General features: G+C 40.2%; 1 protein-coding gene across 5 annotated transcripts in view; it reads right to left on the reverse strand.

Annotated features, from left to right (window-relative positions):
- Nucleotides 1-12,456, reverse strand: part of LOC105478386 (ENAH actin regulator) — a 155,376-nt gene extending 142,920 nt beyond the window's left edge. The window contains exon 1 of one of the 5 annotated variants that reach the window (XM_071081313.1): nucleotides 12,323-12,456. In XM_071081313.1, the coding sequence (XP_070937414.1) occupies nucleotides 12,323-12,327 (5 nt within the window). In that variant the 5' untranslated portion in view covers nucleotides 12,328-12,456. The other 4 variants (XM_071081282.1, XM_071081277.1, XM_071081304.1 and 1 more) reach the window with 4 other exon arrangements.
- Between the last annotated feature and the right edge of the window lie 560 nt (nucleotides 12,457-13,016).

Genomic DNA, 13,016 nt, shown 5'->3' on the forward strand with positions numbered 1-13,016 from the left:
AATTATGTAAAACTTTTTAAGCAACCAACACTTGATCCATTCTTCTTTCATTTTAAGAATTTAACACATAATTGCAACCGTAACATGAATGTTTTCATAATTTTGTTTCATTTTTCAAGATTAAACCCAAATAAAGGCTTTTCTCCCCACCCCAACTATGTACTATTATCTCTGAAATGTTCTAGGTCAATTCATCCTACAAGATCTTGTTCTTATGCCAATTATTTTCAGAGAATAAAGACCCCCTAAACAATGAAATCACAAGGAGAAATAAATTACTCACACATTAACATTTGGAAAATTCAAATATATGCTTCAGTTCAAAAGTTAACCATTACAAAGAGTTATGTGGTTAAAAAGAGCTTACTGGTTAAAAACCATGGGCTCTGGAACCAGACTGCCTGAGATGGAATCCCAGTTCCACTGTCTACTAACTGGGTGACCCTGGGCAAGTCACTTAACTCTCTGTGGCTCGATTTCCTCATCTATAAAATGGAGACAACAGTTCCATCAGTGTTAAATGAGTTAATACATAAAGGTTTCAAACAGTAAGCACTCAATAACAGTTAGCTATTACATTTTTTTAAACTCTAAGAAAACTGAAGAATATAAATGCCAACAATGAAATTAAGTTAATTAGCAAAGGAAAAACATTTTTTAAAAACATAAGCTTTACGGTTTAAATACAAGTACATACTTTTTTTTTTTTTTTTGAGACAGTCTCTCGCTCTGTCGCCCAGGCTGGAGTGCAATGGCACCATCTGGGCTCACTGCAAGCTCCGCCTCCCGGGTTCACACCATTCTCCTGCCTCAGCCTCCCGAGTAGCTGGGACTATAGGCACCGGCCACCACGCCTGACTAATTTTTTTGTATTTTTAGTAGAGACAGAGTTTCACCATGTTGGCCAGGATGGTCTTGATCTCCTGACCTCGTGATCCGCCTGCCTCAGCCTCCCAAAGTGCTGGGATTACAGGCATGAGCCACCGCGCCCGGCCAAATACAAGTACATACATTTTAGATAAAATTAAGACAAAGAAAAATGAGAACAAATGTACTTCTAAAAAAAAAAATAGCTAAAAGTATATCATATATGCTTTTATGTCTATATAGTAAAAAATTATGCATTTTACTACTAAACATGTAAGAATTGTTTTTAAAGGTACCATGTTAAACCTATTAAACTAGAAACTAAGCCAAGCACTGTGGTTCAGTAATTCCAGCACTTTCAGAGGTGAAGGCAAGCAGATCACTCTAGGCCAAGAGTTGAAGACTAACTTGAGCAACACAGCAAGACCCCATCTTTAATTAAAAAAAAGAAACAAATGAGTTGCTGTACACTTAAGACAAAATTTTAAATCTTAATATATGGAGGAAAAAAAGAATGGAAAACTTGGGATTACAGAAGATACAAGGCTGAGTGCAGTGGCTCACATTTGTAATCCCAGCACTTCGGGAGGCCGAGGCAGGCAGATCACGTGAGGTCAGGAGTTTGAAACCAACCTGGCCAACGTGAAACCCAGTCTGTACTAAAAACACAAAAAAAGCTGGGCGGCATGGCTCACACCTGTAATCCCAGCACTTTGGGAGGCCGAGGCAGGCAGATCACTTAAGGTCAGGAGTTCAAGACCAGCCTGGCCAACATGGTGAAACCCTGTCTCTACTAAAAATACAAAAATCACCTGGGCGTGATCTCGTACATCTACTCGGAGGCTGAGGCAGGAGAATCACTTGAACCTGGGAAGCAGAGGTTGCAGTAAGCTAAGACTGCAGCACTGCACTCCGGCCTGGGCGACACAGCGAGACTCCATCTCAAAAATAAAAATAAATACAAAAAAAATTAGCCAGGCATGGTGATGCACGCCTGTAATCCTACTCAGGAGACTGAGGTAGTAGGACTGTTTGAACCCAGGAGGCAGAGGTTGCAGTGAGCTGTGATTGCACGACTGCACACACTCCAGCCTGGGTGACAGACAGCGAGACTTCATCTCAAAAAAAAAAAAAAAAAAAAAAAGAAGATACATATAGTAAATTTTACATTATGACCACCAACGAATCACACCTCTTGATCTGTCCCCTTGTGTAATCGCCTCCCCCACTGACTTTGGGCTTGACCATATGACTTGTTTTGGCCAAAGAAACATAAGCAAACAGGATGCAAGCTGAAGTTTGATAAGAGCTTTCATACTAGGGCATGCTGTCATGAAGAGGCTGCTACTGTTAAGTGAGCGATGAGGCAGAGCGATGGGACACACACACCAGATGAACCTAAGTGAATGAAAACACACGAATGAGTGCAGGTAAGAAGAGCTGCCCAGCCAACCCATATAGCACATCTGTAGTCTCAGCTACTCACGAGGTTGAGGTGGGAGGATCACTTGCGCCCAGGAGTTCAAGGCTGCAGTAAGCTATGACTGAACCACTGCCATCCAGCCTGGATGATAGTTTTACTAGGATTTGAGATGCTTTGTTAAACAGCAGTAGATATCAGATACGATATATGTATATGCACTATGAAGAGTTAATATCCTCATTATTATAAATCATTAGAAGAAAAACTAAACATCTCATTGGGAAAATAGAAAAAGCACATGAACAGACATCCACACAAAAATAAAGATGTCCAATAAACAAAGAGACCCTACAAGTAATCAAAGAAATACAAATTAAAACGATAACACCTTTTGCTTATCACATTGGCAAAGATTAAAAGACTGATAATGGCCTGAGCTGGCCAGAATGTGGGATAACCAGAACTCTCATCTACTCTTGCATATTTGGTATTGTGTATCAAAAACTGATACAACTCCTTTCAGTCATTTTATTATTCACTCAAATACTTACTGCATACTCACACAGGCCTGTGTGGGGAACTTGGAATGCAGAGCCAGGTCATGCAAGACCTTAATAATTTTGGTTTTATGACTAATTTGGGTTTTAGTCTAAGATGCCACTGAAGGCTTTAGGTGGGAAATAACAACATCTGATTTCCACTTTAAGAGTATTCTGAGTGATGCATGGAGAATAGGGGACATGAATGGAAATGAGGAAACACTAATAGTTTAGGTAAGAGACAACAGTGGCCTGAACTTGAGGCAGTGAGAGGGACAGAAGCAAGTGAAGGTAACCTGGTAGGACAATGATAGACTGGATACAGAAAAGTAGAGCAATAAAAAATTTAAAAAAAAAAGCACTACTTCTTGATTTTAATTCTAGGAATGTATCCTAAAACCAAATCAGATATGTACCCAAAGACATATAACCAAAGATGTTCATAGCAGTGTTTTTTTATAATAATAAAAACAATGGAACAAATCTAAAAGTCCATCTTTAAGATTTAAGTAGACAAAGTCATCCATCCAAAGCAATGGAATATTATGCGGTCACTTAAAGTTATGTAGCTATATAGTTAGGAACAAGAATTACTAGCTGGGCACAGCAGCTCATGCCTGTAATCCTAGTGCTTTGGGAGGCTGAAATGGGAGGATGACTTGAGGCCAGGAGTTCAAGACCAGCCTGGGCAACATAGCAAGACCTTGTCTCTACAAAAAAAAAACTAAAAATTAGAGTGCGTGGTGGCACACATCTGTAGTCTCAGCTACTCAGGAGGCTAAGATGGGAGGATGGCTTGAGCCCAGGAGTTCAAGGCTGCAGTAAGCTATGATTGCACCACTGCACTCCAGCCTGGGTGATGGTTCAAGACCCTATTTAAAAAATAAAAATAATAAAATGTAAAGAAATATAGACATTATATATATGGAAAGGGACCAGCTACAGAATACAAAATACAAATATAGTATAAGTCCATTTTCAAATAGTATCTTACTTTTATATATAATCATATGCACACGCACAATGATGGCTGCAAATGCACTACAAAAAGTTTAGAAATCTACACATTAAAATATTAAAATTCTAGATGGCTTGGATTTAACATTTCATAAATGTTTTATACTTCCCATGCCTTCTAAAATCTGTACTACTTTATAATAGAAGGGAAAACGTAATTTAAAAAAATACCAGACATATGGACAATAGTCATTGATTTATTTTTCTAAAAATACTGCAAAGACCACAATTAAGTAGACTGTAAGTAAAAGTTTTAAATGAAAACTCAAGACACATAACTCTTAAATTGTTAAAAACTGAACAGTCACAATTTTGCTTGCAATATCAGTCTAACATGAGAATTCGGGGGAGGAGAAGAAAGACTGCAGAACAAAGCAGATATTCAAATAACCAGTATTTAATAATTATTAAACCTGCATAGAAAGATCCCTTCACTGAACTGTAAAGGAACAATTTGGACTCCCTTGAGATCTGACCTAAAGAGCCACTCATTTTATTTTACTTATGTTCTTGGTTCTTTATAAAGTTCCCCTCCTGCCAAATTGCAAATATAACAGATACCAAAAAGGACAGAAGACTGGGGACCTCTAAAGCACAAAGGTAGTCATTTGATTTCATATCATCAGATGTATTCTTACCAAGACCAGATGTTCCTTAAGGCCTTTACCACTGGAAAAGGGCTCAGTTTATTTAAAAATATCATGATTACCTCATTCCCCAAAGACAAAACTTTTGGTATTTGAGACTACTGTAAACAAACCCCAGAAAATCACCACCCAGATTTAAGTTTGCTGAAGATTCTGATGGATTTGCTTCATCACATTTTACTGGTGACCTTAGTCATCCTTACTTACAACAGGCCTACCAAAGAGATGGCTGTCTCCTCAGCACGAATATACAGCTCCAAAATTTGTTCAGGCCTTTCAATGGCGCCACTATCAAGGTTTCCACCTCAGCACTCCCACCTGCTTGTTTCCCTACAGAGAAATGTCCAGTGGTTCTATCTTCAATCTCTCTTCTTTAAAAAGGATGAAGATGACAATTTAAAATATTAATCCAAAGTAATAAATATGTCAGAAACAACTTAATGAGATATTCTTCTCGTGTTATTATATAGATCTGCCTATTCTGGACATTTCATATAAATGGAATCACGGCATATATCGCCTTTTGTGTCTGGCTTCTTTCACTTAGCATAATGCTTCCATCTATGCTGTGGCATGTATCAGAACTCCATTCCTTTTGATGGCCAAATATTATTCTGTTGTATGGACATACCACATTTTGATGATCTATTCATGAACTAAGACACATCTGGATTATTTCTGCTTTTTGGCTATTACAAATAATGATACTATAAACATTTGTGTACAGGTTCTCCTGTGGACAAATGTTTTCATTTCTAGGAATGGAATTGCTGGGTCATATGACAACTCTATGTTTAACTTTTTGAGGAACTGCCAAACTGTTTTCTAAAGCAGCTGCACCATTTTACATGGTTTTTCACATTCTTAACATAAACTTAAGAGATGTCAGACTTTCATAGAAATAGGGGATTTACTCTTATCAAGCTCATTTTGTGTGCCAAGTGTTATGCCAGAATTTTATTTAATTTTCCCAACAACTCTATAATTCACAAAGTATCTCTATTTTACATAAGAAATTCAATCCCAAAAAATGTTTATAACCCACTCAAAAATAAATTATTTAGTAAATGTCAAACTACAGTCAAACCCAGAGTTGACTTCAAAGCCTGTCCGCTTTATCCTACACCATTCAATCTCTACACTGAGATATATGTACAGTGCCTCATACCCAAAGTAGTCTTTGGAAAAGTTGCCTGTTAATAAAACTTACTTAAATAATTGTAAAATAGAAGGTTCCCAATGTAAAGATATTTCTAGAAAATTTAACAGATAACTTTATATAAATCAATTAACCCCCCCCCAATTTATCTTCTTTAGCAAACAATTTCTGGTTACTTAAAACAAAACTTATCTAAAATTCATCTAAACATTAAACAAATTATTTTCTTCCAAAGTTGTATGCGCTGACAAAAAAAAAAAAAAAAGTAGTTATCTTCTGCTATAGAATGAACTGTGTTCCCCTAAAATTTATATGTTAATACCCTAACCCTCAATATTTGGAAAAAGGGCTTTTAGGAGGTAACTAATGTTAAATTAAGTTATAAGGGTAGGGCCCTAATTCAATAGGATTAGTGGCCTTATGAAATGAGGAGAAGAGAAATTCCCCCCCATCTCCCCGACCCCAGGATTCCCATACCCGCCCTACCAAGCGAGGACACAGAGAGGAGGATATCCTCTGCAAGCCAGGAAGAGAACCCTCACCAAAACCCATCCACACTGGCAATCTGTTCTCTGACCTCCAGCCTCCAGAACCATAAAATAAATTTCTAGGCCGGGCGCCGTGGCTCCCGCCTCTAATCCCACGAGGTCAGGAAATCAAGACCATCCTGGCTAACACAGCGAAACCCCGTCTCTACTAAAAAGTACAAAAAAATGGCCGGGCGTGGTGGCTCACGCCTGTAATCCCAGCACTTTGGGAGGTCAAGGCGAGCAGATCACAAGGTCAGGAGATCGAGACCGTCCTGGCTAACACTGTGAAACCCCGTCTCTACTAAAAAAATACAAAAAATTAACCGGACGTGGCAGCGGGCGCCTGTAGTACCAGCTACTAGGGAGGCTGAGGCAGGAGAATGGCGTGAACCCAGGAGGTGGAGCTTGCAGTGAGCCGAGATCGCGCCATTGCACTTCAGCCTGGGAGACAGAGAGAGACTCATCTCAAAAAAAAAAAAAAAAATTAGCCGGGCATGCCGGCAGATGCCTGTGGTCTCAGCTGCTCAGAAGGCTGAGGCAGGAGAATGGCGTGAACCCGGGAGGCAGAGCTTACAATGAGCCGAGATCACCCAGGCGACAGAGAGAAAGACTGTCTCAAAAAATATATAAAAATAAAAATAAAAAATAAATTTCTGTTGTTTAAGCCACCTGGCCTATGGTATTTTGTTATGGCAGCCCACACTAATACTTCAAGAGTATCATGCACTACCCAATGATTAGTATTTGAAGCACTGGTAAGAATCAAAACAAAGCAAGCACTAAATGGGGTAAAAATAAGAGATGCATATGCTTGTAACTCGAAAATACAAGTTCTTTGGTCAATGAGACTTAAAAACAGATTTGATGGCCCTTTTAGTAATTGAGAATTTAATCATGAAGTCAAGGAAATATGGTATCCTCCAAAGGGCTTAGGATTTAGACAATCCTGACACTTGTAGCCACTTCTGAGCTCTATGTTAAGAGTAAGAAATAAATTCTGGCCAGGTGAATTCAAAACCTGCCTGGTCAACACGGCAAGACCTCGTCTCTACAAAATAAAAATTAAATTAAAATTTAAAAAAGAAAGAAAACCAAATTCTACACCTATTCCTGCAGTCAGGATGCGAGTTTTTGCTTGCTTAATTAAATATTATTAACATTTAGTATCCACCAAATACTACACTACACCCTACAATATCCAGTATAGCTTCTAGAACACTACAGGTATTCCAAAAACGGGATTGTTAGTGAATAGATTCTATACAAGGACAACGAAGTCAAAGTCAAACACTTACACAGGCCACCCACTATTTGCCAAGTATTTTGCTAGTACCATAAATATAAAAATGCAGTCCCTGTCTTCAAGGAACTTAAAAGGAAGAGGGACAAAACAAACCACATAATTATAAAACAACAGAATAAATGCAATAGGAAAAAACATGGAAAGTGCACTGGAACACACAGGAATAGTGGGGGACAAGGGGGTTGGGAGAGCATGTTAGGAGCAAGTCAAGGACTATACTCCAAGTCTGACAAGGAATCCCCTTCTTGTTTCTAGTCGGGATAATTTCATAAACCCTCATCTGAAGAAGTATCCACTGAAGTACAGCCTCAGCTCATATTCTCTAACTTTTACTTCCATTCAATTCCATTCATCAATTTCAAACAAGGGTGAGAAAAGAGAGGAAAAGACAACTTTAAGTTGGCACAAGTAGGGTTTAAGTATCCTTTTACTCCCTGACAACCAGGTAAAAATTGAAATCACATTTTTTCAAATCTTTCTTACACTCATGATAAAGACTAGATGTTTTACAAGTTATACAATCACCCGTTTTAAGCCTTCTGTAAGATAACTCACCAAAACCTATTCAGTATGTAATTTCTTCTATACAAGCCAAATGGTGCCTCCATAGTTATTTTGCTTAATTCAACTGGGCCAACAAGGTATCCAACACCTTGAATACTGAATAAACTTCAGTGAATTTTCTCCATTAATCCACACCCTTATTCAAGATTTATTCAATTAGTAAATTCCTACAATACAATACTGACATTCAAAAAATGAAGATTTGGCTCTTGCTCCTAAAATAAACCTCTGTGGGAAAGTCACACATCCAACAGCTACGAGTATAAATGAAGACCCATGGGAACAAAGAGACTACTATTTGTATCCTTTCATGGATATCTCACTTGACACTTCACAAAACAATCCTGTGAAATATAAGATTATCTTCTTTTTTTTTTTTTTTAAACCAGTTTGCTCAATTAACAGGTCAGCATATAAAACCTGGATCTTCTGACCCTTGATTGTACCACACTCTAAAATGTATATAAAATTTATCGTTACCACAAATGAAGATACTTCAAAAACCCTAAGGAAGGAAACACACAAGAAGGAAACAGCTTCCTCACCTATAATTAAGCAAAATGTGGCCTTTTTGACATCTTTGAGCTAAATAAGGTCGCAAGGTGGAGCCCACTGCCCAGAAGTTTTACCCAACTAGTCTAACATAGAAATAGGCCTGGAAACTGGAGGAGTAACATAAATTTAAGGTTTACCAGTATATAAAGCATCTTCTATTATCATTTGATCCTCACTACTCAGTTAAGAATTATCTCTATTTTTACATATTTTTTAAAAATGCATCAGTGGAATAATGTAATTAGTTCAAGGTCACCCAGTTAGTAAATGGCTTGGACAAATCCTCATAACCCTATTACACCTTTTTATATGAGAAAGTCAGAGTAGCTAGTGGAAGCCTGGACTATTTAATACGGATCCAAGAATGTAAATACAAAATCTTCTGAGCTCTCCTTAGCCACTAGGCTACATGCAACTATTTTAGATGAGACAAGCTCCTCTTTCAGTAAAAAAAATATATATATATCTTAAGTAACGAACCAACTAATTTTAAAAATGCACTTAAAAGGCACACAATGTACATGCATACACACGCATTCACATACATACACACACTTCAATCACAAAGCATCTTACACTTTTAAAACATTGCATAAATGAAAAATAAGAATAGAACTAAACAGTCAGATAGGACACTAAAAGTACCAGCTTTTTGGTCTCAACCTATGCACTGTCCTGTACAAGTAATATGCTTTTTCATTTTTTAAATATTCATCTTTAAACAAATTATTAACAAGTAAATCTACATACTGCATTTTACTAATGTAAAATGCCTATGACTGTTTCAGGAACATAAACTATTATTCAGTTCTCTTCTGTGTAAGATTACATTATACACAGTGAGCATGCTATTCCTAAAATTAAAGTCATCTGAGAGATATCACTAATATTTATACCATAATGTATTTATCATATCCTCTGTTCAAGATTCTGACCGACTTAATTGGAAATTCCTGTTCACGCATTCCTATTTCTAGGTGGCCTTTGAAACATCAGAAATACTTAATATAACCAAAAAGGACTCAACTTAAAAGACTAACATTTATGTCCCACAGGCCTTGAAAACATGAAGACTAAGCATATATTAATACAACCTGAAAAGCACTTTCTTAAGCACCAAAATATTCCAAAGAATATTTCAAAGACTTTTTTGCAAGCAGCACAAGAACGTTCTATCTCATACCAGTCTCACTTTTACAGGTATCTAAGCATTCTAAGCACTACCTAACCACCTACCAAATAATCCAGTTCCTTCCAAAGTGAAAAGCTGACCCTCTTTCCTGCTCTTATTCAAAATTAGTGTATAAAGAATTACGGTAGACTGCTTAAACTTTTCAGACCTGTGTACCAAGTTCTATATTTACGTTACTGGAAAACATCAGTGTGGTTCCTCTCTCTCTACACTTCACAAGGAACAGAGCAAGAAAAGAGCTTAAAAAACAGAAGTTACTTTTTATTAGAAAAGGAATTTTCAAGTGAAGACATAATTTACCTGTGACAGACTGACATCTATACATGACAGTGATTAAACTTTACTGAATACCCAAAACGGCAACTTTTTTTAGTTCACAATCTTTGAATTACACAACTATACCTGTTTTTATTTAAAAATAACCCACTTTTGGCCAGGCACGGTGGCTCACGCCTGTAATCCCAGCACTTTGGGAGGCCGAAGCGGGTGGATCACAAGGTCCAGAGATGGAGACCATCCTGGCTAACAAGGTGAAACCCTGTCTCTACTAAAAATACAAAAAATCAGCCGGGCATGGTGACACGCGCCTGTAATCCCAGCTACTTGGGAGGCTGAGGCAGGAGAATTGCTTGAACCCGGAGGCGGAAGTTGCAGTGAGCCAAGATCGCACCACTGCACTCCATGGGCGACAAAGCAAGACTATATCTTTAAAAAAAAAAAAAAAAAAAAACTTTCACTGTTTTATATTTCTCAATGTTAAGCTAAGTTTACCCAAAGTTTGAAACAACTGATAACTTCTGGTCTGTAAGATCCCTACGGCATTAGATCTCTAAAACAGAAACCAACAACATATAATATTACAAGATACAACAATATGTATATTATAGTTCCTGAGTTTTCAAGGACATCAGTAAAAAAAGTCATGCTCAAACATATGACTGAAAGTTTTCAAGCCATATTTTACAAAGACTGTTTTTTGGTTTGTATGCTATAACTATTATTTAAACTGATCGCTTATATTTGAAAATAACTTGTGCGAAATCATCAAGGGAAAAGGGGTCAGTCACCTAGAGACACAACATTAAACTCACTCTTTAAGGCCATCATAAATACAGGTAACTTGGAATCAGAGAAAAAAATTCAAATTCACAGTAAGCGAAAGTGAAAATTCAACACAGATATATCACAAAATATATACATACAAAAGCCAAATGGAAACACGCTCAACCTTGATAGAAAAAAAATGAAAAGCAAAGTTTAAAATGGAAACCACCGAAATTGAGAAAGAATTCCAATGACATGACATTTTCTTGCCAAAGCGAAGGAATTTGTAGATTATATCATTCAAATCTCATTGTATTACATTATAAAGGTCTTGGCAACGGTTGACCATTAATCTTTAACACAAAGGAGATTCAAATCCAAATGAACTGTAAGACTATCTCTTCCAGGAGAGAGAAATGGAGTAATTTACTTTATCCACAATTGTTTAACCCAAAAGGAAGGCCTTTAAGGATGATAACGCAGAATGGATCAGCCTTCAGTCTACCAAGTCCCATTTCTCACGAAGTCTTGCACCAATCCGAAAAGAGAAGGTTATGGACACAAAACAGGCTTAGGAAAGGCTGGAAGAAAAAAATCTCCAATGAATGACACACCACATCATGGTTTATTCTCCTACACAATTTGAGAAACAATAAAGAAAAATATCACACCATATGTTTCAACGTATCAATTAAAAAAATATTTTACGACAGTACATTCAATTCTCTTCTTCGGGGCCGCAAAAATAATTTAGCTCCTGTTTTACTGATTACAGAGCAAAGGGCAAAAGCAGCTGCTGCAATGCAACACAGGCTGCTACAGAGGAAGGGGAGAAAAGGCTTTTCCAAACAAATCCGTTCCCCGCCCCCGCTTACACACCCCTACCAACTTATCCCAGTCTTTTACTGCCCCCACCACGTGAACCTAATCAATTCTTTCCCTTCCCCCACCATCGTGAAATTTCACCTTTTACAGCTCCTTTACCTACCCCTACCAGAGGCACTTTATTACCCGCAGAGATTTCAGACCTTTCAAACTTTTCCTCCTTTTTTAATTAAACACGAGAGTTCGGAGGCAAAAGTGCATGAAATTTTTACATATATACGAAAAAATACCTGTTTCCCAGCAACATGCACGCTTCGATTCTCGAACCCCTCCCCATCTCCCGGGTTTCGCTTGCAAAGGCTGGGGGGAGGGAGCCAGGCGCAAATTAAATTTAGGAAGGGAAATCCTGGGTGAAAGAAGAGCATTTGAGGAAAAATGAGAGAACGATGAAGGGAGACCCCCAAACCACAGGGGTTGGGGAGGTTTCCAAGAAAGAAAGAGAAATTGGAAGGGACAAAAGGGGGAGGGGGGAGAAACAGACCGGAGACCTGGGAGACGCGCCGGGCCGGGAGAGGGAAGGCGGGGTCCAAGGAGAACGAGGGTCGCGGCTCCCGCGGCACAATGGCCCGCCCGGCCCCCGCCCCGCGCGCCCCTCACCTCATGGTGCCGGCGGCGTAGAGGCTTCCCCACCAGCTGGGAGACGCTGAAGGCGCCGAGCCGAGGGGGTCTCTCCTCCAGGGGTGGGGAGCAGCTCGGAGACTGGAGACAAGTGTTCGGCTCCTCCTTCGGCGGCCAGGGGGCTACACCATCTCCTCGCACAAAGCCGAGGCGCCGGCCCAGAGTGTGGGAGAAGAGGGTGAGAGAAAGGCTGGGGAGGGGGCGGAGAGGACGAGGCGCGGAGCGGGTCCCCAGGCGGCCGCCGCCTCCCACCTCCTCGTGGTCCTGCTCCTCCTCCCGGAGCTTCCTCGGCCGCCCTCGGAGGGGTGCCCGCCGGGGCCGCGCGCCCGGCCGCCGCTCCACAGGCCCGCGCCCGCCGCGCCGCGCCGCCGCCGAGGCCGTGTGCAACCGGCAGCTGCTGCAGCCGCGGGAGGAGAGTCGGGATCGCCGCGAGGAGCCCGGGAGGAGGCGGGGCGCGCGGCGGAGGAACACGCAGGCGCCGCCCTCCTCGCCTCCTTCCCCCGGGGGCGAGGGGGCGGTGCGGGGGGAGGGGAGGGGAGGAAAGGGGAGGCGGGGGGCCGGGCGCGCTCCCCCGCGCCGGCGGCCGGGCCCCCGCCGGACTGCGGAGAGCTGACTGGGCGGGAGCGAGCGCGGCGGCGGCGGCGACGACGAAGAGAGGCTCTTTGTTGCCTCC

This window comes from Macaca nemestrina, chromosome 1 (assembly GCF_043159975.1).
Source record: "Macaca nemestrina isolate mMacNem1 chromosome 1, mMacNem.hap1, whole genome shotgun sequence".
NCBI classification, from domain to species: Eukaryota; Metazoa; Chordata; class Mammalia; order Primates; family Cercopithecidae; genus Macaca; species Macaca nemestrina.